This window comes from Mytilus edulis, chromosome 3 (genome assembly GCF_963676685.1).
Source record: "Mytilus edulis chromosome 3, xbMytEdul2.2, whole genome shotgun sequence".
Classification (NCBI taxonomy): Eukaryota; Metazoa; Mollusca; class Bivalvia; order Mytilida; family Mytilidae; genus Mytilus; species Mytilus edulis.
Window position 1 is genome coordinate 29,987,498 of NC_092346.1, and position 25,958 is coordinate 30,013,455.

At 31.0% G+C, this 25,958-nt stretch overlaps 1 protein-coding gene across 3 annotated transcripts; it reads right to left on the reverse strand.

The window, feature by feature from the left end:
* Positions 1 to 25,958, reverse strand: LOC139516203 (peroxiredoxin-5, mitochondrial-like). Of its 3 annotated transcripts, XR_011662923.1 has the most exons (7): positions 25,794 to 25,952; positions 24,394 to 24,528; positions 22,565 to 22,696; positions 21,871 to 21,909; positions 11,331 to 11,386; positions 10,689 to 10,896; positions 523 to 702 (listed from the first exon to the last, which is right to left on the reverse strand). XR_011662923.1 is itself a non-coding variant. In XM_071306138.1 (6 exons), the coding sequence occupies exons 1-6, from the start codon at positions 25,896 to 25,898 to the stop codon at positions 806 to 808; spliced, it is 573 nt and encodes a 190-aa protein (XP_071162239.1). In that variant the 5' UTR covers positions 25,899 to 25,952; the 3' UTR covers positions 1 to 805. The 3 variants fall into 3 exon arrangements, 2 of the variants coding, with proteins under 2 accessions (XP_071162239.1, XP_071162238.1); XM_071306138.1 differs by lacking the exons at positions 10,689 to 10,896; positions 11,331 to 11,386 and adding an exon at positions 1,331 to 1,386 and having other exon boundaries at positions 1 to 911; XM_071306137.1 differs by lacking the exon at positions 523 to 702 and having other exon boundaries at positions 9,974 to 10,896; positions 25,794 to 25,958.

Genomic DNA, 25,958 nt, shown 5'->3' on the forward strand with positions numbered 1-25,958 from the left:
TTTGCTTATAAAACCTTTATTTCACTTATTGTACTAAATATGAGAACTAATAACCACATGTAAACATTAAACTTTACCAAAGATAGGTTTTTTCAAAAATTTGAGATAAAACTAACAACCAGTTACTATAATGCTGAATAAGTCTTTTTTTTTAAAAGCTATGCAATAACAAGAGACTCTGACCCTTTAACTGATGACATTACTTACATTTATGGTCTAAATTTATAAAATTTCATCAAATATATGGTACAGGTCCTTTAAAAATTGAATGATTGAAATGCTGACATTTGTAAAGCAAATTCTTGCAAACAATTTATAAAATGAAACAAACTTAACAATATGGCAAAATTTGAACTCAAAATATGATGTAAATGAAACATAAAAGAAAGCTCGTGTGCATAAAAACACTGCACATAAAATTATCAAAGAAAAAAAGCAAGCCCTTCTAAATTGATTCTTGTTAGAAAAAAAGCAATTGTTGATTAGTTTAAAAAAGCTCTTTGCATAAGCAAGAGTATTGTAAAAAAAAACCAGCTACACAATCGCAGCTCTTTAGTTCTCTGACATAAGAGTATTGTAAAAAGTAGCTACACAATAGTAGCTCTTTACATCTCTGATCCAAGAGTATTGTAAATATTTGCAAAAATGTATTTTGTGTGGGTTGAGTTATTTGTCTAATTGGCAGAAAAGATATTGTAAAACCTTGGTTTATTCAAAATCAAAGGTCTATGCAAAACCATGCGTACAGATTCATGTCTATAAAAGGTAAATGTATTAATGCACTACACACAACTGTTCATTCAGACTAGACTTGTTTGAGAACTTCTGGGGCGAGACTGCAAGTTAGACCAGTTCCGTCTGGTTTAATGTTGAGTGCTGTTACTACACCATCGATCACTAACATTGAATATCTTTCAAAATAAATATAAGACATGTTCATTCTACAGGTTTATTTTAATGTTTACAAACTTAGACCATATGTTTAATTTGAATTTTGATACCTGACAATTTCAGTTTGAAAAGAACAGATGAATTGTTAGGTTTGTATGGGGTTTTTTTAAATTCAGTTCATTTATATGTTTTGGAGTAATGACGTCCATTTTCACTGAACTAGATAATATTTTTGTTTAGAGACCAGCTGAAGTCCGCCTCCAGGTGGAGGATTTTCTTGCTGTGTTGAAGATCCATTGGTGGCCTTCTGTTTTTTTGTCTTTGGTCGTGTTGTTATCTCTTTGACACATTCCCCATTTTCTTTCTCAAATTTATGCACCAAGTTCATGACCTTCGGATTAAATTTTAAAGGTTTTTCTTTCACATACTATATACTAACCTCTTAGATCTCTTGCTTCCTAATGGACCACTCAAATCAACTTCCAAGTCTACAGCCTGAAAAACAAAGATGTTATATTCAATCACATGATAACTTCTAATGATTTCATTGGACAGAACATAGTTCCATAACAGTCTTCACCACTAGCCACTAGTATGATGCCCCAGACAATAAGTATTTGCCAAAAAATTGACAAATAATAAAAATGATGGAAGATAGGTCTTTGGACTAGTATTTGGAAAACTGAATGCAAAAGAAAGAGGGACGAAAGATACCAAAGGGACAGTCAAACTGCCATACTGACTGAAGAGTTGTAATAGCTAATAATTCATTAAAAAGAATTTGATATTTTTTTCTATAGTAAATATACAACAATCACAATTATAAGTTGATATAAAAAATCTTTTGATTGATTGTTGGTGCTAAATTAATCCCCAATAGGACTCTAGGCCAAATCTTGGCTTAAGTTTTCATTGGTGGAGGAAACATAAGTGCCTGAAGAGAATCATAGACATTCAGAAAGAAAACTGGCAATCCTAGTCAAATATGACTAGAAACAAGCACACCTCATCTTAGCCAGGCAAGGGTTATGATGTAGACCCCTCCTCTCAACAAGAGAAAGGGACTGGATCATAACCCTTGGCTAGCAAAATATGAGAACACCTGCAACAGCAGTGTGGAAACTCCCAACCTCAGTGATAACTGTAGATTGACTGATAACATGGCTAAGAACACATCTCCATAAATTTCTAAATTCACAGTTCTTTAAAAAAATATAATTACAGCCGATTCTATTGAGTGTGTAGGCAAAGGTTAAATCTTTGGTTAGCAGGCATGCTAGCAGAACCATGGCGTTTACCTGACCTAACAATGACTTCACTGATCAGCTAACAACAAGCTAACCAAACATATCACATTTGGCTACACACTCAGTGGAATCAGCTGTAAATGCACTTTTTCTTGCAGTGTTTCAGCTTATGCTATGTAAAAGGACACATCCCAAATGTGAATCTTTTATTGCTACATGATTTCAAGCTTATGAATAATTTTGAAAATCTTTTAAAAACCATTTGAACTAATCATGATTTTAAAATAAAAAGATATATATTCTTAAAAAAAAGTTAAAAACCCGCTATTCAAAATAATACCCTATTGTGTCAAACTATCAATCCTTATGTGATCAAACAAAAATAAAACCTAAATATCCTCCTGATTGAAAAGGAAATTGAAATTAAACTGATACTGTATATAACATTTCTTTCGTTACTATATTTAGAAAATAAAGATAAAGAGGAAGTGACTATTAACATAAGTACTGACAAGACTGATCATTTTAAATGTCACGATTGTGTTAATCCTCTAAATTTTATGTAATACTTGCAACTGGACATTTAACAGTTCATATATCAATTCATCTAACATAAAAGTGTAAATCTTATATAAAAGAGAGTGAGAATGTAAAAAAAAATGCCCTTGACCGGAATTGTTTATATCAGAGGCGGATTTAGGGGGGGGGCAGGGGAAAAAAATTGGTTGCTTATATAGGGAATCACTGAAGTGTGCCTGGAGCGGGCCCCCTCTAAGGTCAGTCAGTGTGCCCCCACTTATGAAAATTTCTGGATCCGCCACTGTATATGGTTTATGCATAGACATTTTAGAAGTCCAAAGTCCATCTCCTAACTTACTGCAGGGTCCCCATTCATCAAGATCATGGGTAATATTGCTTATGCGCACCTAAAAACATACATAATATTTCATCTCCTAATAAGAAAGAGAAAATTGGAATCAATTATCATTTTCGTAAGCTTTAAAAGTAAAATTGCATAAATATTAAAACTTGGAAAATGTACCAGAGCTATGAAATTATTTATGAATCACAGAATACATTTTTAGAAGGGAACTTCCTGGAGCTTTTGTGGAGATAACTTGTTAAAATACATGTGAAATTCAGGGGAATTAATCAAACTGGATTTGACTAAAATGCAACTAGTTATCCCAGTATTCTGTAAAATATCAGGAAAAAATAAATAAATAAATCCTAACTTTTTTCTTTATTTTTTCTTAAAGTGTTTGACCACAGTAATCTCATCCTCAAAATTCATCAAGTCTAAAACCAAATTTCTTGTACAATCTTTATAAAATAACAGTATTTGTTTCTCCAAATATCTAACAAAAAAAAACCAAAAAAAAAAACCAAGTAGATACCCTATATTTTAGAAATTTTAATTTTTTACTTTTTTCTAAATTTATCATTTAGAATGTCTATTTTGGATGTAAAGGCATTTAAAATGTGAATAAGGACACAGCATCAATTTAAAAACATAGTGAGCCAAAATGCATTGAAAATACAAAACAGGAGCAAATATTTCAAACCAATCATGAGATATTTAAATAATTGCATTTAGAATCAATATTCCCAAGGTATCAATCAATTTGAATATACAAATGAAGTCATTCACAAATGTAAATTAGCTGTAACCATGGTAACAAAATGATCAAAATTAACAAATGTCATGAAAAAGTACAAAATCTGTGTCTGGGTTACATGCATCCTAAAGATTATACTAAGTTTACAGGTATTTGAAAATAACAAAAGGTACTGTTAAATTGTTGAACCTTTGATTGATTGATATAAAAATAAGATGGCTGATGCAGAATGATTGCTAATGAGATCACTATTAACAAGAGATCAAATGACACAGAAGATAAGCAACTATAGGTGACTGCTAGGCCTTCAACAATTACCAAAACCTATACCCAATGGCAAGCTATATATTTAAAGATCCGACATGGCAATTGAAAGCTATTCAAATGAGAAAATAGCAGTCAGACTTAAAATAAAATACAAGTTTACAGCGAAAAACAAATATGATATATACAGCAACAATCAACAACAAACGAATTTGGAAGACTGCATGTCCTCTTAGTGCAAAAGATATTTATTGAATTCAGCATAACGTGTCAAAACGTCTACACACGTAATGGCCAAACAGTGCTTATGAATTGACATTACAAAGTAATCAATTTGATTTTGATAAGTTTCAGTTGTAGCAACATACTAAACTAAAAAAAACACCTATGCTGAAAATAATCCTGAAATATTGATTTTGAATTTCCCCATGTCATCATGTAATTTATCATCTTTATTAATAATCTTTGATAAAGATTACAAGATCATTTCTAAATCAAATCTTTAACAGTCTTCTGCCCTTTTTAACAATTTCATTTCCAATTTTTTCCTGAAAAATTCTACCAAAAAAAAGAAGCTTTGGTAAGTGAATACAGTAGCAAATGCACGAAAAATTCATCCTTCTCTTCATATAAAAAAAGAAGATGTGGTATGATTTGCCAATGAAATAACTCTCCATAAGAGACCAAAATAACACAGAAATTAACAACTATAGGTCACCCTACAGCCTTCAACAATGAGCAAATCCCATACCACATAGTCAATTATAAAAGTACCCAAAATGACAATGTAGAACAATTCAAACGAGAAAACTTATGGCCTCATTTATGTTCACACTTATGTTTCCATGGAACCAAATTGTCAAAGACTAAAATCTGTAATTGTATGAAGTCAGAGAATATAAACTAGTAGTTTTTATTTGATTGAAAAATCAAGGTACTTTAAAGCAACCAATATTACAATTGATTATTTATTTCATGTCAATCATTTACCATGGTGATATAAATCTACAAGTACTAAGCAAATAAAATGCAAGTACAGAAGTATATTATCCTTCTTGGGAGAACATTTTCGCGAATCATGATGACTTATGCCAACTGTACCCACTTCAACATGGAAATTCAAATATGAACAAAATATATAACTTTAGTCAACTCAAGTAGGAATTTCGTTTTTTAAACCACAAAAAAGTATTTTCATGTGTGTAAGGTTATCTGGTGTACCCCTTACTACATGTTTTTTCTATAATCTAATAAGGATGTGAGAAAGCATTTATGTAGCATTTATGTAGTTGCTCAGACTATAACATTAAAATAAAACAAAAAACTACCGGTATATTCAATTGAAGTAGGCATGATGTTTTTTAAAGACCACAAAATAGTACATTCGAGTGTAAGGTTATCTGGTGTACCCCTTACTACATTATTTTTCTTTTTATCTTATAAGGATGTTGTAATTTAGCATATATGCATTTGGCTAGACTATAATAGTTTTTAAACAGGCTAATAAATTAACAATCAAACTGTTTCTAATCAAAATAAATCTGTATCAATAAAAACAATTTTGCATTTCGCAAGTTATTTGTTTGTTTTTATTCTTATTATTAATGTATGCATGTATTATGGTATATCAATGTCCGTCTTTTAGTGTCAGTGTGTTTGACAAATTTGTTTTTACCAATTCTCATGAAATTTCATCACAACAATAGGATTGCTGGAAGAAAACTCCCTTTCGATTTGTAGTTCCACAGTGACCGGATTTTAAACGTTTGAATTAAGCAATTTTTCTCATATTTGAAAATAAATCTAGAATAAATAAAGGCAACAGTAGTATACCACTGTTCGAAACTCATAAATCCATGGACAAAAAAAACAAAATCGGGGTAACAAACTAAAACTGAGGGAAACGCATTAAATATAAGAGCAGAACAACGACACAACATTAAAATGTAACACACATTTATAATGCCTGGATTAATCTGCCCAACAATTGACACTATTGTTTTAGTTGATGAAAGGAAGTTTTTTTGCAATAATTTTAATTTTCATGATTTATTGTTCCAGATTCACAGAACTTTAATGGTCAGATTTAGGTAAAACTTTCATACTTAGTACTTTAACATGAGTTTTTTTTGATAGATTTACTCAAAACTTTACATAATTGTTGGAATGGGTGACCCAAACACAACATCTGATTATAAATAGATCCAATAAGTCATTCCAGAGTTTATGGGACTTTGACTGTATGGATAAATAAAAGGCAGTTTTAAATATCTTGCACTAGCTCTAGTATGCTACTTATTTGGCCATAGATTTATATACAACACATCTAAAATTTTAGATCCTTTAGATAGACGTATTCTGAAAGTTTACCAATTTAACCCTGTAATTAAATCTTTGGATATTTTTTTTCTATGTAAAAATGTTGATCAATAAATTAAAAAATTGCTAGATATTGCTATACAGCAAAACAAAATCACAGTCCCTACAATATAGATCCTATAATTTGACATTGCACACTACAATTTTTTTTCAGTCTCTGTTGATGATGTCTTCATACTAAATCCATTGAATGTGTACCAATTGATATTTTAGTCTTATACATGTTTGTTGTCTTGCCAGAATACAAGATTTAATGATTACAATACAAAGGCGGTGTTGGAATGAACTATTTTGCAGAAAGCTTTATATATTTCATCAGGTTACTAGGAGACCTGAATTATGCATACCTTGTTTACAGATAACGTATGTTACGAAGTTTCTTTCTCTCCATTGTCAACCTCATTAGGGACTGAAATTAAGTTTTCTCGTCAATTAAAAACAAATTCACTGATTATGAGTAATAGGATAATTATATTTGATATAGGGGTTCCTTGCCACTTTTTCAGGTCTTTCAGGTATGATTCTCATGGATCATTGGACAATGTATATTTTTTTTGGATATCTCAGATACTATACTAGGGCTACTATATTTGGTGTATGGAATGATTGTAAGTTAATAAAATGTTCATCTAGCAGTTTTATCTGACCTTGACTTCATTTTCATGGTTCATTGGTGAAGGATAAGTTTTCATAATTTTGTAAGAATCAGATGCTTTAAGCAATAGGTCAATTATATTTAGTGTATGAAATGATTGTAAGATGTACATGTCTGTGTGTCAAGGTTCATATGACTTTTATCGTATTTTCATGGTTCATTGGTCAATGCTAAGATTTTGTGGTTTGCTCTGTTTCTCCTGTAAGGTGTATAAAACTGACTGGCATTGTTCATTTGACTTTGACCTCATTTTCATAGAACATTGCTACATGTTCAGAGTTTATGTGATATGGTTAAACCTTCATATTACTTTCAACATATATTCATTGATAAGTAAAACAGGAGATATATTTAAGTGTGTGCACTCTTAAAATAAATTGTTATTGGCTTTGAACTAAACGTCAGTAACTGGGACCACACTCAGATGTGTATTGTGTTTTGTTAGTTGTTTTTGTGCTATTTATTGATCTGATAAGTTAAGCCCTTTTTAATGATTTTAGTGGTGTTTTTTTATGTCTTGCTGTTTCACCAATGTCCCAGGTTAGGGGAAGGCTGGGCTGTGAGCCTGCAAGCATTTATTACCAAACCACTTTCTGTACATGCCTTTTCAGAGTCGGGAGCATGTTATTTTGTAGTTATGGTTTGTTACATATATCATTTAGACAGAAATCAGACAGATTGTGTTTTCATTTGAAATGTTATACATTTTTTTCAGGTTGAAGCCTTTTAAATCTTTTACATTTTTTATATCTTTTATATAAGATTTAGGATGTAAGAAATGGAAATAACAAGGACAAGGAATTATTAGACATTTGCTTATCAATTTCCAAGAATTAAAAATGATTTCAAACTCAAATAATTCCTTTTTTTTAGTGTAAGTCAGCATTTGTTCTGAAATTAAAAATAGTATCTCAAATTATAACACTTTAAAAAAAAATCTTGTGAGCTCAACCCTGTTTTTAGTGTTGTGCTCCTGTACTAAACTTTCTTTGGAATGTTATCTGTATAATTTTTTTTCTTGAAACATATTTGACTGTCCTTTTATAGCTGAAGTATTAAAATTTGGTGTCTATTTACTTTAAATTTCTTGCATCCGAGCTGAGTAATTGAATTAAGAGAGCTTATGGAAGGAGGGGTATTTAGAAATCTATTTTTCTGTCAATATGCCAAGTTGCACATAGAGGCTGGACAGGTAATAATAAACTTTACACATGTGTAGAATACTATCTGAGAATGTACATAGAGGAAAAGAGTCCAAACCCTTCATCTAAGGGAGATAATCAAATTTGTGATTCAGATGTATTTTTTTGTGAGTTTACTCATAGTCAAACATGTCTAAGTGGTCAGATAATCATATTTATGTACCTCATTATTGCAATATGTAATAATAGTCTCTGATAAGCTTAAATCTAGTTCTAGAATGGTACGAAGGATGGACATTAAGCAATATAATCCTGTTCCTACGTGTTATAGTAGAGATAATTGAATTTGTGATGTAGGGGTATCCTTTTGTGATTTCACTTCTAGTTCTTATTTGACTAGCTCATTCATGCAATAAAATAATTTTTATTCTAGTTCTTTGATTTTGTGGGTGTTTCTCTTCTTGTACAAAATCTCCCAAAAGAACAAAAAAATATCTGTAGCCTCTAACAAGTCTTTTTCCAGTCAGTTTAACTACTTCTTACTTTTCATGATCAGGACTGTTTTTAGGATCTGGTTACCCTTCAAGAGCATCATTAACCACTTTTTACTTTTCATGAGCAGCACTGTTATTAGGATCTGGTTACCCTTCAAGAGCATCATTAACCACTTCTTACTTTTCATGAGCAGCACAGTTATAAAGATCTGGTTACCCTTCAAGAGCATCATGCTATTCATCATTCTTTATTTTTGGCTATTGTTTTATTTCTTTGACTTTGTTTTTGTTATAATGCCCTTGGTATTTTCTATCACCTTTTCTGTTATCAGCGTGTGCAACAATTTTGATGTCACATATACAGAAGAATTTGCTTATTATTCCGTAGCTCCTGCTGTCAATTCTGATTTTTGTGGCAGTTGTACTTGTGTATGCTATTTGCTTCTGATTTGCCTTAATTTACTGTCATATTCATTATGAATTTTTTGTCTGTATCAATGTAGTTGGCCTTTATCTTGTTCTTGTTATTCTTCAATAATCATACAGGACTGAACTCTGAAAATGATGCTGATGTTGTGTTTTTAATATACTGTTTAAGGTCCAGTAGCAAATATTTCATGCATATAAGGGATAATAATACGTTATTATTATATGCATATGAACAATACTCTTGTGTTGAAGGCCATACTTTAACCTATAATTTACTTTTAAAACATTGTGACTTGGAAGCAGTTGTCTCATTGGCACTCATAAGACATCTCCTTATTTCTATTTGTACTGGATCATCACACTGAGCTGGATTTTTAAATGTGCTAGAGTATAAGATTAGTCATTAGGTAGAAACATGACCTTACTGGGACATGCTATCCTGACCAGAAACCAACTAGTCTTTGCTCATATTCTTGAATGCTGCTTAATTAGTGGAAAAGCAGCAAATACTTATACATTATTTTTTTTTTACAAAAATGTTAAGATTGCTACTGCAAGAATGAGATAAGCATCAATTTTTGGCCTTTTATATCGTACTATGTGATATGGGTTTTGCTCATACAGGTCATATAGTTGTGAACTTCTACTTAAATTTGTCTCTAGTGGACATTTGTCTCATTGGAAATCATAAAATTGAAAATGGAAATGGGGAATATGTCAGAGAGACAATAACCCGACCATAGAACAGACAACAGCAGAAGGTCACCAATAGGTCTTCAATACCAAATCTTCTTATTTTCATATTCATATTTTTCACATTCTCTGCCTTTCCTTGCAAGGACATAAAACAACATTTGCTTATAAAACCTTTATTACACTTATTGTACTAAATATGAGAACTAATAACCACATGTAAACATTAAATTTTACCATATATAGTTTTTTTCAAAAATTTGAGATAAAACTAACAACCAGTTACTATAATGCTGAATAAGTCTCTTTTTTTTTTTTAAAGCTATGCAATAACAAGAGACTCTGACCCTTTAACTGATAACATTACTTAGATTTATGGTCTAAATTTATTCTTAACACAAATTTCATCAAAATATATGGTACAGGTCCTTTAAAAATGGAATGATTGAAATGCTGACATTTATAAAGCAACTTCTTGCAAACAATTTATAAAATGAAACAAACTTAACAATATGGCAAAATTTGAACTCAAAATATGATGTAAATGAAAAGTAAAAGAAAGCTCTTGTGCATAAAAACAATGCATATAAAATTATCAAAGAAAAAAAGCAAGCCCTTCTAAATTGATTCTTTTTAGAAAAAAAGCAATTGTTGATTAGTTTAAAAAAGCTCTTTGCCTAAGCAAGAGTATTGTAAAAAAAATACCAGCTACACAATCGCAGCTCTTTAGTTCTCTGACATAAGAGTATTGTAAAAAGTAGCTACACAATAGTAACTATTTATATCTCTGATCCAAGAGTATTGTAAAAAATTGAAAAAATGCATTTTGTGTGGCTTGAGTTATTTGTCTATTAGCAGAAAAGATATTGTAAAACCTAGGTCCATTCAAATCCAAGGTCTATGCAAAACCATGCGTACAGATTCATGTCTATAAAAGGTAAATGTATTAATGCACTACACACGACTGTTCATTCAGACTAGACTTGTTTGAGAACTTCTGGGGCGAGACTGCAAGTAAGACCAGTTCCGTCGGGTTCAATGTTGAGTGCTGTTACTACACCATCGTTCACTACCATTGAATATCTGACAAAATAAATATAAGACATGTTCATTCTTCAGGTTTACCTGAAAGATTTACAACTAAGACCATATGTTTAATGTTTAAATAAATTTTAATACCTGACAATTTCAGTTTCAATAGAACAGATAGATTGTAAGTCTAATGTTTTTTAATTTTAGTTCATTTATATGTTTTGGAGTTTAGTATGATGTCAATTTTCACTGATCTAGTACACATTTTTGTTTAGGGACCAGCTGAAGTCCACCTCAGGGTGCAGGATTTTCTTTCTATGACTATGTTAAAGACCCATTGGTGGCCTTTGGCTGTTTTATGCTCTTTGGTCAGGCTGATGTCTCTTTTGACACATTCCCCATTTGGATTCTCAAAATCTATGCACCATGTTCATGACCTTTCGATAAAATTTTAAATGTTTTTCTTTTACATACTATATACTAACCTCTTAGATCTCATGCTTCCTAATGGACCACTCAAGTCAACTTCCAAGTCTACAGCCTGAAAAACAAAAATATCATATTCAATCACATGATACCCCGGTAATTTCTAATGATTTTATTAAACAGAACATGGGTTACTTCCATTACACTCTGCACCGCTAGCCACTTGTCTGATGCCCCTGACTAGTAAAATTGTAATCAGACGAGTAAGTATTTAAATAAAATTTGTTTATGCAAAGAAAAATGTTGGAATATTAGTCTTTGTTTGGACTCAAGCAGTTGGAAAAGATTTCGGTGCAGACTGCCATTATAGAATTCATGTGGAATTTGAACCAGATGCTCCGCTGTTGAATATTAATCCCCTCAAAAAAATTTATCTGAAATCTATTTGTAGGCAGCATTCAAGAAATCCTAAATATCAATCTTGTTTTCTTGTGCCAAATGTTAAACTATGACAATAATAAATGGATACAAACACTTTTGATTTATTGATTGCTGGTGCTAAAATCCCATATTTTCGTGGCTGTAAGTTTTTATTGGTGAAGGAAACCAGAGTGCCTGGAGAGAATCATCAATCTTCAGATAGAAAACTGTAAATCCTTGTCAATTAAGACTGGAGTCAAGCATACCTCATCTTTGCAAGCCAAGGGTCAGGATCCAGTCCACTCTTCTCCACAACAAAAAGGGAATGGATCATATCCTTTGGCTAGCAAAGATAATCCAACCTGCAACAGCAGGTTGGAAACTCACCTCAGTGCTTCCTGGCTATAATGAAAACTAGAGAAACTACTAAGACCACAAGGTCCCCACAAAGATACAGTTCTTTTAACAAATTCAAAATTAAAAGCAGTTTTTTTTTAAGTGTTTAAAAGGACCCATCCCAAATGTGAACTATTCATTGCTATTTCAAACTTATAAAAAACTTTTAAATACCATTTCAATTAATTGTGATTTTCAAAAAACCAGAAACATGTTCTTGTATAAATCTAAAAAAAAAGAGGATAAAATATTCCAAATAATACCCTTATGTGTCAAATTAACTGTCAATCCTAATGTGTTGAAACAAAAATAAAACCTAAATAAACCCCACAATTGTGAATGAAAGTGAAATGAAACTGAAACTGTATGAGTTGACGTATCTTTAGTTACTATATACAGAAAATAAAGACAAAAGGAAGTGTATTAACATAAGTACTGGCACGACTGTATAATCTAATATGTCACAATTGTGTTAATCTCCTGAATTTTATGTAATACTTGCAACTGGACATTTAACAGCTCATATATCAATTCATCTAATATAAAGGGATGCAATGACAGTGCAATTTCTTATCAAAAGAATGTAAGAATGTTAAAAAAATGCCTCTTGATCATGCTGATGGAGCTATTCATAGGATTTACGCATAGACTTTTTAAAAGTCTGAAGTTCATTTCCTAACTTACTTGCATGGTTTTATGAGAATAAACTATCTAAACTATCTACTGGAGAATCCCCTTTTATCAATATTCATGAACCCCACCTGGGTATATTGATTGTAACTGTAATAAACATAAGATGAATCATAAGTAATCTTTCATCTTTAAAGCATAAAGAGGAAACTTAGAATCAATTAAAGTTTTCATAAGCTAATTTAAACTTACAATTGCAAAAATAATGAAACTTGGAAAATTAAGATGTACCAGAGCTATGGAATTATTTATCAATCACAAAAAATATTTTTGGAAGGGAACTGCCTGGAGATTTGTGAAGATTTCTTCCTAAAACTATATGTCAAATTCAGGGGAATTAATCAAACTGGATTTGACTAAAGAGCAACTAGTTATCCCAGTATTCTGTAAAATATCAGGAAAAAATAAATAGATATATCCTAATTTTTTTCTTCATACTTCCTTAAAATGGTTGACAACAGTAATCTCATCCTAAAAAAATTATCAAGTTTTGTTTCATATATAAAACAAAATTTCCGTTAACAATCTTTATAAAATAACAGTATATTGTGTATATATTTCTCCAAATATCTGGAAAGCAAGAAGATAATCTATATTTTAGAAATTAAATTATAATTTTTACTTTTTTCTTAATCTATCATGATGTCTATTTTGGACGTAAAGGCATTTTAAGTGTTAAAAGGCAACAACATCAATTCAAATCAGTGAACCAAATTGCATTAAAAATACAAAACATGAGCAAATAACAAACCAAATATGAGATACATGTATTAAACAAATGCCTTTTAAAGAATCAATATTCCCAAGGTATCAATCAATATGGATATAGTAATACAAAAATGTCAAAAAGCTACATCAATTTTACAAACTGATCAAAATTAACAAATGTCATGCAAAAAGTGCAAAATCTGTATCTGAGTTACATGCATCCAAAATGGAATACATGTACTAAGTTTGAAGGAATATGAAAATAACATAAGGTCATGCTAAATTGTTGAACATTTGATCGATTGATATAATTATAAGATTTGGTATGATTGCCAATGGGTCAACTTTTAACCAAAGACCATAAAACGTAGAAGTAAGCAACTACAGGTCTATAGCAACCTTCAACAATGAGCAAAACCCTGGCATATTGCATAGTAAGTTAAAAAAAGCCCTGACATGACAAATGTAAAACAATTCATAAGAGAAAATTAACTGCCTGACTTGAGAACAAAACAATAAACAAATATGATAAACCACAACAATCAACAACCACCGTAAGTTCACTGTATGTCCTCTTAGTGCAAAAGATATTTCTTAAATTCAGCATAACGTGTCAGATTGTCTACACACGTATTGGCCAAACAGTGCTTATGAATTGACATTACAAAGTAATCAATTTGATTTTGATAAGTTTCAGTTGTAGCAACATACAAAACTAAGAAAACATCTATGCTGAAAATCAATTTTTCCTTTTCCCCCATACATGTCATCATAATTTATTATCTTTATTAATAATCTTCAAAAAAGATTACAAGGTCATTTCCAAATCAAATCTTGAACAGTCTGCCCATTTTAACAATTTTATTTCCAGTGTTCCTTGAAAGGGGTTTTTAATGTAAGGGTACAACATTTTCCCCTGAAAAATACTACCCCACATTTGAGCCAAAACAGTAGAAATGGAAGGATTTTTTTTTCTTTTTCTGTAGAAAATAGAAGAATTTTTTTGTCTTTTTCTATGTGTTTACACTTTGGTTTCCATGGAAACAAATTGACAAAGTCTAACATCTATTGATGTATGACGTCAGAGAATTTGAATAAGTGGTTCTTATTTGACTAAAATATCCAAATACTTCCTAGCAACCACTGTTACAATTGATTTTTATTATTTTTTCAATCCTTTACCATAGTGATATAAATCCAGAACAACTACGTTTGTACTAAGCAAATAAAATTATAAGAACACAAAGCTTTGATCCTTCTTGGGAGAACATTTGCACGATAACTTTGATGACTAATGCCAACATACCCACTTCAACATGGAAAATCAAATATATAACTTTATACAACTCAAGTAGGAATGATATTTTTTTAAACCACAAAAAACGTACATTCATGTGTGTAAGGTTATCTGATCTGCCCCTTTTACTACATGTTTTCTTTTATCTAATAAGGATGCAAGAAAGCATAAAAACAAAGAACTGCCGGTATATTCAATTCAAGTAGGCATGATGTTTTTTAAAGACCATAAAACAGAACATTCGTAAGTGAAAGGTTATCTAATCTACTTCTTTCTACATTGTCTTTTTTTTTTTTTTTTTTTTATCTTATAAGGATGTATGAGGTAGTCAAAGCATATAATGTAGATGTTTAGACTATAACATTTAAATAACAACAAAGAACTTAAAAAAAATTCAAAATAAAGAACTACCGTTATATTCAATTCAAGTATGCATGTTATTTTTTAAAGAGTAAAAAATAGTACATTCGTGTTTGTAAGGTTATCTGGTGTACCCCTTACTACATGCTTTTCTTTTTTATCTTATAAGGATGTTATTCAAAGCATATATGCATTTGGCTAGACAATAATAGTTACAAAAAGGACTGTTTCTTAAATGAATTTTATCTGTATAAATAAAAACAATTTTGCATGAATTTTTTTTTTACTTTATGAAATGTACATGTGAATGATGTAATGTATATAAAACAATGAGTTTGCATTTTGCAACTAATTTTCCATTTGACCATGTGAATTAGACATGTAATGATTGTAAAAAAACATCAATTTTGCATTTTGCAACTTATTTGTCATTTCATTTTATGAAATATACATGTGATGTATGTTAAAAATAAGTTTGTATTTTGCAACTCATCTGTCAATTTTAACCTTGTGAAATAGACGTATGAAGTATGTTCAAAAATAAGTTTGCATTTTGCAACTTATTTGTCTATTTTTAATTTGTATACCATATATGATATAGACTGATATCTAGACATGTGACGTAAATATCATGTTGTACATTGTATATATTGATCATGACAAGGAAATAAAGACTGAAACTGGAAGTATTTACAAAATATTGCTCCTTCCTTTAGTCAAGTGCTTTTTCTTTATAAAGACATATAATGGGTTCAGTGGTTTATTTTCAGTGTCATACTCTTTCAGGACCTGGATGAGGAAATCTTCTGTTCTAGGTTCATTAATCATTTGTACATTTTTCTGTATATTAATTTGTTAATATTCAAGTCTTGTAACTTTAATTATCTTAAACTTATTAACCTCTTTAAAAATATTTTCATTCTTTAACTATTTATTTCTAATTCATCAATATTAAAGGTCATTATTTGATATAGTTACTAAAGTTCTATATTAAGCAAATGCCATCTAGAGCCTCATTTTTAAAGACGTCACTACTGTAATATTTAGTCATAAGTTTTATTATCTGATGATGCTATCAAGCATGAATCATTTACATACACTATTTTTAAACTTTTGGAATTCTACCCTAAAAATATATAAACAAACAAACAAAGACAATTTTCAGTCATAAATTGTAAGATGCTAGGATTGTAATCATAGAAGAGATACCAACCTCAATCTCGTGTGATTATAAAAGGAATTTTTCCAGGTGACTAAATTTCATATGCAACTATGGAGAGATGCAACTCACAAGTGAAAATTTCATGTCAGCTTTGCGACAGATCAGAAAATCTCAAATGGCGCTGCATAGACTGTAGGATTACTATTTGTGATAGCTGCAGCTTAGTTCATTCCCGAATCCCTTTTGGTTCAGAACATATGGTAGTGAAATTTGGAGACATTTCTACATGTAATATGGAATTACGTTTAGAGGAAGAAATCAAGAAAATGACATGTAAGAAACATAACAAAGAGACTTACACATTCTTTTGTCGATCATGCAACTTTTTGGTTTGCACCAACTGTATTTTTGGTGAAATCCACTCAGATCACAACTTTGCAGAGATTTCAAAATTCGTAAGTGAAAATTTTTCAAATGACACAAACACTTCAGAAGAAGACACAAAACAAAAGTCATTGACAGATTCTGGATATGGCGATCAAATCATTCACCAATTGGAAAGTCAAGGTAGTTCGGACAATACTTTTTGCATGCTGATGAAAGATTTTGAAGTTGTTCACACCGTCAGCACACATTTACCATCAATTAATAAAATGATCATATCAAATGGTGACGAGGCTTATGTTTGCAGTATTGACAGAAACAGTATAGTGAAATTAAAACTGAACTCAACTGGATTTTTAAACAAGAAGCTAAAGCGTTCTAAATCAAAACAGTTGGAGCAAACTGAAGGCTTCCAGCCAATTGATATCACAGTTAATTCCAATGGAGATGTACTCTTTTTGTCAAGGTTTGATAAATGTCTTAAATCCGTAACAAAAAACTCTCAAGGGAAAAGACAAGTGTCTGACATTCGTAGCTTTCATCCTCTGGAACCAATCTGTATTCACTGCGAAAACGACAGAAATGGAAAAATCTGGATAGGTCTTACCGAAGGAGATTCTGACTTTGAAATTACAAAAAACAGCATTCGTCAAGTTGTTGCCTTAAATCAGAATGGAAAGTTGTGTAACAAGTTGGAATTTTCAAAAGCACAAAGAAAACTTTTTACATTGCCATGGACAATTAAAAACAATAAAGACAAAGGAATCTGTGTCATTGACAGAGTCAGTCAAACTGCTGGAAGAGTTATTTCCCTTGATGAGGATGGACACTTGATGTGGATCTACACCGATCTTCATTCAAGTTTTAGTGAGCGCCCATTTAATCCATCTGATCTAGAGATCACAAATTCTCAGAACGTTATTGTGTCAGATGCCGCGAACAATGCATTTCATGTTCTTAACAATACTGGTGATCTTATCTTCCATCAATCATCTATTCATTTAGGAATACAGATGCCTTGTAGCTTGAACATTGATAAAACTGGGCATTTATGGGTAGGCTGTCTGTGTGAAGCCAATTCAAGAGACAGGGTTGGAAAGATTTATAAAATCCAAATTGCTGGAATATAGTGATTTAGGTTCTGGTTAAGTTTATTCCTTGGAATTAATGAACTTAATAAACTTTATAACAGTCTATCAGTTTTGTTTTGATTCTAATATTGTACAAAATTGAAAAATTATATAAAATAGAAATAACAAAAGTCTTCTTGTGTTTCTTTTTCCTTTTCAGATATAAACATTACAAAAATTCACTTAATTTCCTTTTAGGAAATAAGTAACATCAAAACTTCATTTACAAAACCTCACCTTTGTAACAAAGGGGCGTAAAGCAGACACCATGGAATTTATCATTTTACACAAACTTTTTTCTATACTGAAATATTACCGTGTATTATGTTTAGTATTACAAAGCCCTTTAAATTATTAAGTTTCATGTTTCAAACTTTTGTTGTCTTTTGTTTTCTTTTCCTACTTAAAACTACAAAGAAATTTTTGTGCTTCTAAAAGTTGAAGTTTCAAAAAGGTATAGGAGTATAAGGAAAATTTTCTTTCATTCCAGTTCCAATGACCTAAAAGGTTAGAAAAATCAAACGCCTACTTTGAAGGCACACTAGGTATACATTTTTTTTTAGTTGGATACGAAAACTTCTATAATAATGACATTGTATAATATTATTTTATAAGCTACTTTTGCAAAATAAAATTAATAGGTGTAAGAAAAAGACTTTAAGTTTAAAATAAATATATAACTCAATTAAGAGCCAGAAAAAAGTCAATAAATGGTACAAAGTTTTCATATCTATACAATTCAGGGCATTCACTTGAACATGAAACATTAAAACTTGTTGAAACCTAAACCGTAAGTCATCTATAAAATTGTAAATTAAAGATTGGTGTCCCAAATGTTGTATATAACCTACAGGGACATGACAATGAAAAATATAACATGTATAATTATCTACACAGTTTCATAAGATATGTTAAAAAATAATAGGGTTTTCCACAAAGGAAAAATACCACAGGTGGAAAGTTAAGATTAATCATGTTAATATGTCCTGTCTTTCGTATTTACTATAAAATTGTACGTTATTATTCAACTTTAAAACTGATGCAAACACCAATTATATTTTTAAATGATTTTAAATTTAATTTCTAGGATAGCGATAATGTCTTGCACAATATTTTTAATCTGCCAGGTACATCTTTTCATCTGATTTTTTACAAGTAACTCTTCTGCTAAAACAGTGCTTAAATAGTTAGTCATTGTCACTCAATGCATAGTTTGCACTGTGACAACATTATGCAATAACCAATCACTTAAATCAATCTAAGGAATAGGAAACCAGCACTTCAAACACATTACAATTTATTGGTAATAAAACAAACTAAGTCCGGGTAAATTAAGTGCAATACTTGCATAATGATTTACAATTTTCGACTTTTGAATTAAAAAAAATTAAATGACCTTGACTACCAGTGAGGGTCATGCATAGTTGGTGCCCCTTTATTCTTATTTTCCATTTATATTTAATAATATCAATTTGGATGTAACACTTTTGTAAATGGCTGACAGTAATTTGTCTTTAAGCTCTTAGACATAATTTAGTCATGTGACTTTGATGCCATCAATGTTTTTTCCTGATTTATTCCAGCTTAAAATGGAATTCAGAATTAAACAATAAGGAAAGAATGCATTATTTTTTCTGTCTATTCAAAATAACATCAAAAATATGGTGCCCACTTTTAAATAACCTGCTATGCATCAGGTAACTGGCAATACAATTTTGTATTTGGAGCTCAGCTACACTATTGAACAGTGCTTTAGCTCCTGCATAGACTTTATACATATTAGTTGAAACCAAAACAGTAAACAGTTTGAATGAAACCAATTTGAGAATTTTTGAATTTTACACATTGTGTACAGTAGATAAGAAAGGATACACATGTACAGGGTATCCATCCATGACCTAAAATCAGTACACGCACAGTAAAAAAACACGAAAAGCATGACCCAAAATTAGTACATGCACAGTAAAAAACACTAAAAGCATGACCCAAAATCAGTACATGCACAGTAAAAAACACTAAAAGCATGACCCAAAATCAGTACATGTACAGTAAAAAACACTAAAAGCATGACCCAAAATCAGTACATGCACGGTAAAAAACACTAAAAGCATGACCCAAAATCAGTACATGCACAGTAAAAAACACTAAAAGCAAAGTGCTTTTAATGCTGTTCTAAGTCTTCAATCACAGTGAGGCCTTCAACACAAAGCGAAAACTCTCACCAAACTGAAAGTTTAAGACAGCCTCTAGCAGCTTTTTGCTATATGCAAAATGGTGATCACGACACAACTGTGAATTAAAGAACAAAGCCGTCAGAGTAACATCAATAAAATACATCTGGATAACTAAACATCATGAAAAAGTTTTCAATAGACAGCTGATATTGGGATAGTTTTCTCTAGGAATTACACAACTTAAAACTTTAGATACTTGAAGTTTAAATACCTGGTATAAAGTAACAGGAAAATTAAAACATAAAGGATATTAAACATCAAAGAAATTTAACATTTCATATTGAAGAATATAGAAAACTTGAGCAATATAGTACTGTGTACCCCATGTTTGAATATTAAAATGCTTCAAAATTTGGAAAGGTGATGAATTCTCATACTTTCAGATGTTTATGATTCCTAAGGTCCCACTAGTTTCATTTACCTATTGAGAAAGGCTGTGAAAATTTCTACCCACACATGGTCATGTGGTCAGGAAGTTATTAGTATAAATTCTGCAATAGTAGAAGTACAGTTGTCTACAGGAAATTACCAAATTAAGATAAGGGTTTTCTATTTTACATCATATATAAATTTAATAAATGGAGATAGGCATAGCACATTTTACAGCATATTCCAAATGTTTATGATAATTTATTTTCATTGCCATAAGATTACTACTTCCATAAATTTTGCAAAAATAAAAGCTTGCATTCTAAAATTTGATAGCCTTGTGCATATGCAGCATTTTTCTCATGTCCAGAAATTAAATAATTAACATCATATATTTGTAAATCGTTCAACAAACACTATAACTATAATAAATGCACATAAACATTTTTGAATTTGTAGAATACAATTTTTATACCCCCATTTTAACATGTTTAATAGGGGCCCCTATATTGCAATTATCTTGACCATCAATTATTATAATAGAAACGAAAGGATATGGATACTCCCCCATGACACAAAATCAGTATGGGCACAAAAAAAAATACAACACATTCAAAGAGCAAAGGAATAATGCTTTTATTATGGTTCTTCATCTCTATGACACAAGTAGCAAACACACTCTCACCTCACTGCAAGTGTTTGTCGCAATTTTCTTAGGAACCACTGAACAGTATGACTTCATACTTGATCAGCAGCATGACAGTTGAGAATTTGCCATTTCAGAATCTAATGCATTCTGGGTAATATTTTCAAAGGTGTACACCAAAGCGTTGTGATTGGTTATAAACACCATAAACAATTGAATTTCAATCAATGACTTGACATTATTCTTATTTTGAGAAAACGAAAAATTTTATTACCCATAGTCCTTTAGATTCTGAAATGGTCAATTGGAATATGTGAGCACTTGTAGGATCTATCAGACTTTGTGTTTTGCAGATACTTAGCATTTTCCATTATGCTAAATAAAAAATTTTGGTCACTCATTTTTCTTGAACTTCTGTTAATTTGTTAAGTAAGTGTGCAAGGCCTTCTAAATTTCTTCCTGGAGGCTTGTAAATAAGTTTTTTTAATAGACAAAAGAGATTTTCATTGTCCATGAAATTAAAGTTTTATGAATAGTCAAGACAATTATAAATGACAGACAGTAAAACACTCTTTTAGAGCAAAGTTGTCAAGAGAAATTCAATTGAAGAAAAGAAGAAAATGAGACTTTTTTACTTATACATTTTTTGTACAAATAAAAACATTCTTAATATCTACGGAATGTAACACTAACTTGGATATAATTTACCTGCACCACTACAATGACTATATAAAAGACACTTCTACAAGCCTGACTGACTAAAATGTATGAAAAGAAATAGACCAAATATTTTTTAACTTTACCTTTGTAAAAGCTCCACATGTGTCTGCCAACATCCTAACCTAAAATTAAAAAGAAATCATGTTACATATATTTAAAGTACAGTTAGTTAAACACAATTTAGAGAGCTCACTATAGATAGCTAGATTCTTATTACTATGAAAATAAGATATTTCCCAAAAAGTCTAATTTGACATCAACAAATTTTAAATTGGTCAGACTAAAAAGGATTTATTAAAAGTGCAAACTGGTTTAAATATACAGTATAAGTAGAATATACATGGAAACATCACAATTTCGTTTTTCTATAAAACATCAACAACATCCAATTTAACACCCACCAACCATGCGAGACCCTAATGGGTAATCAAGGTTAAATACCCCCTAGTAGTTAAAACATCCATACTGTGAATTCATATATTTTTGTAGTTACCAATTTTTGTGGAATATAGAAAAATTGTGTTCTTGGATATATTTAAATTTGTGTTTACACAAACGTCCTCAAACAAGTCCTCAAGTCTATAGAAATTTGTACTTTGTTAAAAAAAATTTAAATCAATGGTTCACCTGTTTCCATGAAATCCACTAAAATTACAAATAACAATGAATCCGCAGTATTAGAAAGTGACAGGGAGTAGTAATATGGTCAGTCGCCGTTACTAGGACTTCCTGTCCAGTTCAAACTGTTTACTGCTATAACTTAACAAATATACAAACCTTGCCATCAGCCTTTTGTTCTTTGCCCCATGCCCCCATTACAAATGGATCATTGACAGAAATGCATGCTACAGAGTCGACACCTTTGGATTTCATCTTGTCGAAGTTTGATACATAGCCTGGTAAATGAGTCTGTCAAAAATAAAACATATGTTATACATATATTTGGAAGGGGTTGTTTCTTTGACATAATCCCCTTTTTCATTCTTAATTTTAAATGTAGAAGTATATCAGAAGTCTATAAGAAAAGACCAACCAGAAATTTAATTATGTACTGGATTGTCAAGAAAAGGCAATACTGTGCAAATATATGGGGGGAAATTACAAAAGTTAAAATGGCACAATGATACTAATATATGATGGCAATTTATAATACATGTATGAAGAAGTTGATATAAACATGATAAAATTGTATTGAAAAATATTAAGGCTGAAAAAAAAATAGCTTTCTTCAGTTTTAATGTCTCTATCAAATGTAAAACAATTCTAGGAGTTTATTTAAAATGACTCAGTATTACAGACATATTTTAAACTATTGATTTAATCCAAAATCTGCACTTTACGCACTTCCTGAATTTGGTTTAAATCGTGACATGATATATTGTACACGTTTTATAAAGATTATGTAATTTAAATCTTTTTTTTTTTATTAATTTCATATTCATGATATTTGACATGTTTGATCACAAATTTCCATTCATATATATATTATTGTTGTATATTACTACAATAATAATGACAGTAATAATGATGATGGACTGGCTATATTCTAAGCTCATTAAATGTCATACCAGTGGCTTAACCTGAAATTTTCATTAAGGGGGCCCACTGACTGCCTACTAGGGGCCCCTCAAGTCATGCTTTGGTGATTTCATAAACAATCAATCGTTTTTTCCCAAAACAGGGGTGGAGGGGCTGAGCCCCTGGAAAACCCTCAAAATCCACCTCTGCATACCATCTCATGATTTTATATAAGAAACAGGACCAGATGCACCAACTTTTAAACAGTTGAATCTAGGCTATCAACCTGGGAATAAAAATGGTTCTGGATCTGACTAAAAAATTATTTCCACCTATCTTGAATGAGTTCAAAAAATTATGATGGGATTATTGAAAACTGGAAACCATCATACTTATATATGGAGCATTCACATTCATCTTTGACTCGGTGGTTGTCTGCCTTTGTTTAAAAAAATTAATGTCAACTAAAATCTTTTTTTCCTTTCCTCCCAACTCAATTAACATTCATGATTAAAGCTTCAAAGTGTTAGACTTAAACTCATATAGTATACTATTTCATTATATAACATATCTTATAATTCATATATGAATATTGAGAGCCGTATTCAATTTCTCATCCTACTTTATTTTTTTTTTCAAAGATTCACTATTTCAGCCAAGTTTAATTGCATTAACTTGACAATGTGCATGACTTTCATTGGAAGGGGAAATCATTAATTCATCTACTTCACAAAATACAATTGTTTAGTAATATTTTCTTTATTGCTCTTAGGAACAAAGGAGGAAACGGTCCCGAAACCAAGTATCTCTCTAAAATCAAAAATCACTTTAAAGTTTAAATTCATTCAAAATATTGAAAAAATTGAAAGCATTGGCAAATAGGAAGTAGGTACATTTTGAGGTACAGACATATCTAACAGCTCTGAATAGTGCTAACACCTTACAAACATTACAGCTAATCACTGTCAAGCTGCTTACCAAATATTAAGTACATCTACCCTTACTAGAGAAAACTGACCAAATGTTTGTTGGACTATGACAAAAATTGCAAAATAGCCCCAAATTCTAAAGTTGGGATATAAATATACCATAGAACATCCAGGTGTAAAAGCACCAGGCACAGCCAATATGACATGCTTTCCTTTAGCAAAAGCTTCGCCAGAGTTCACTTTAGTTCCAGGATCATTCTCAAACAGATCAACTGCAGGTAACTTATCTCCGACCTGCAACATAAACAAAGATTTTAAAATCTGAATATTTAAAAGCAACTGTAGTTCATTTTAAACCCTTTTCATACTTTTCCAATCATATATAAACAATAAGCTAGTCAGCAAGAACAAACATAAAAGTACTCATTCTAAATGATTTTTTGATTCTACCAGTTTTTTAGTTGAGTTCTGTATACATGGTATACTATTGAAGTCAAATAATTCTGGCCAAACCAAAGCCAACAACTTTTTGGTGTTCATATTTTAGTTTAGCCTTGCCCACACATGACAGACAATAAGCCCTAGCTTACATTCCCCCCTGTCATGCCTGTGCATGGCTTGTTTATATGTATATAAAATAGCATATATATATAAACTCAAGACATACAAGAGGAAGGGAAAGGGATCGAATACAACTGTGTCAAATTTTTCTAAGTTATATACAATTATACCATTATACAGGCTTCTCATTTTAAAATTAAGTGTACAATACACTTGATCCCTTTAAAGCATTCTCTAATTTTAACATGTTTAACCTGGATTTTAATCTTAATGATGTACATCTGGAAAATATGTTTCCTGTGAACCCCTTGAACCCCCTCTGGCTACAGGTGTGAACTCTTCTGGTCCCATTTATCATGATTATATTTTGTTGATAACTTGTGATTTGTACCAACGGTCCTCAAATTGTCAAAAACTTTCACAAGGACCTAGAAGCTCAGTCAAGCACCTATATTCTGATAAATAAATAGATTGCACCATTTGCTACAAGAAATGCCAGAGTCTGTAGAAGTTAATTAACGTCTAGGATGTTGACAGTTATTAGTTAGTCCGAGGTTACTCTGACGTCCAACGGCTGTTTTGCCAGACAAGCATGGGCCGTGGGACTTGTCTGGCTTGTCTGGCAAAACAGCCGTTGGAAGTCAGAGTAATCTCGGACTAGTTGACAGTATACGCTGAAAATTCAAGCATGTTTATTGTTTCTCTATATATATCTTTAATTATTACATGTGGTCATGTATGTCTATATGTAATTATTTTAAAAACAGAGACAAGTACAGCATGTACAAGTGTTTATAGGTGGTATGTCACCTTTTGAGTTGTGAATCATAATGACATGCAATTAACGCAATTATCTGAACAATAAGTGATTGTCTCTATCTACTTTCTATTTCAACTGTGTAAATGGGGTCACACCTGTATAGAAAAAAAATATTTTTTTCAAAATTCAATGCCTTGTCAACTTATGATACTAAGAGCTAGCTAAAACACATAACTACCTTGATTGGCATGGCTGCTTGACAACTTTTGCTAATTGCTCGTTGAAAAACCACGTTACAACTGATAAGGTTTCTTAGTTGTCTCGTTGACCTTGTAGCAAACATAGTTAGCCAATCACAATCGGATAAATAACACGCTTGGACCGGATTTAGTTTTGTATTTAC

What these genes read in the sequence shown, in the direction of transcription:
- LOC139516203 (XM_071306138.1), bottom strand. Translation starts at nt 25,898, where the DNA reads ATGTTTGCTACAAGGTCAACGAGACAACTAAGAAACCTTATCAGTTGT. An exon ending in AAGCAGCCATGCCAATCAAG is followed by an intron (nt 24,529 to 25,793) that starts GTAGTTATGTGT and finishes TTTATGTTGCAG; the next exon opens with GTCGGAGATAAGTTACCTGC. An exon ending in GGAAGCAAGAGATCTAAGAG is followed by an intron (nt 912 to 1,330) that starts GTTAGTATATAG and finishes TTATTTTGAAAG; the next exon opens with ATATTCAATGTTAGTGATCG.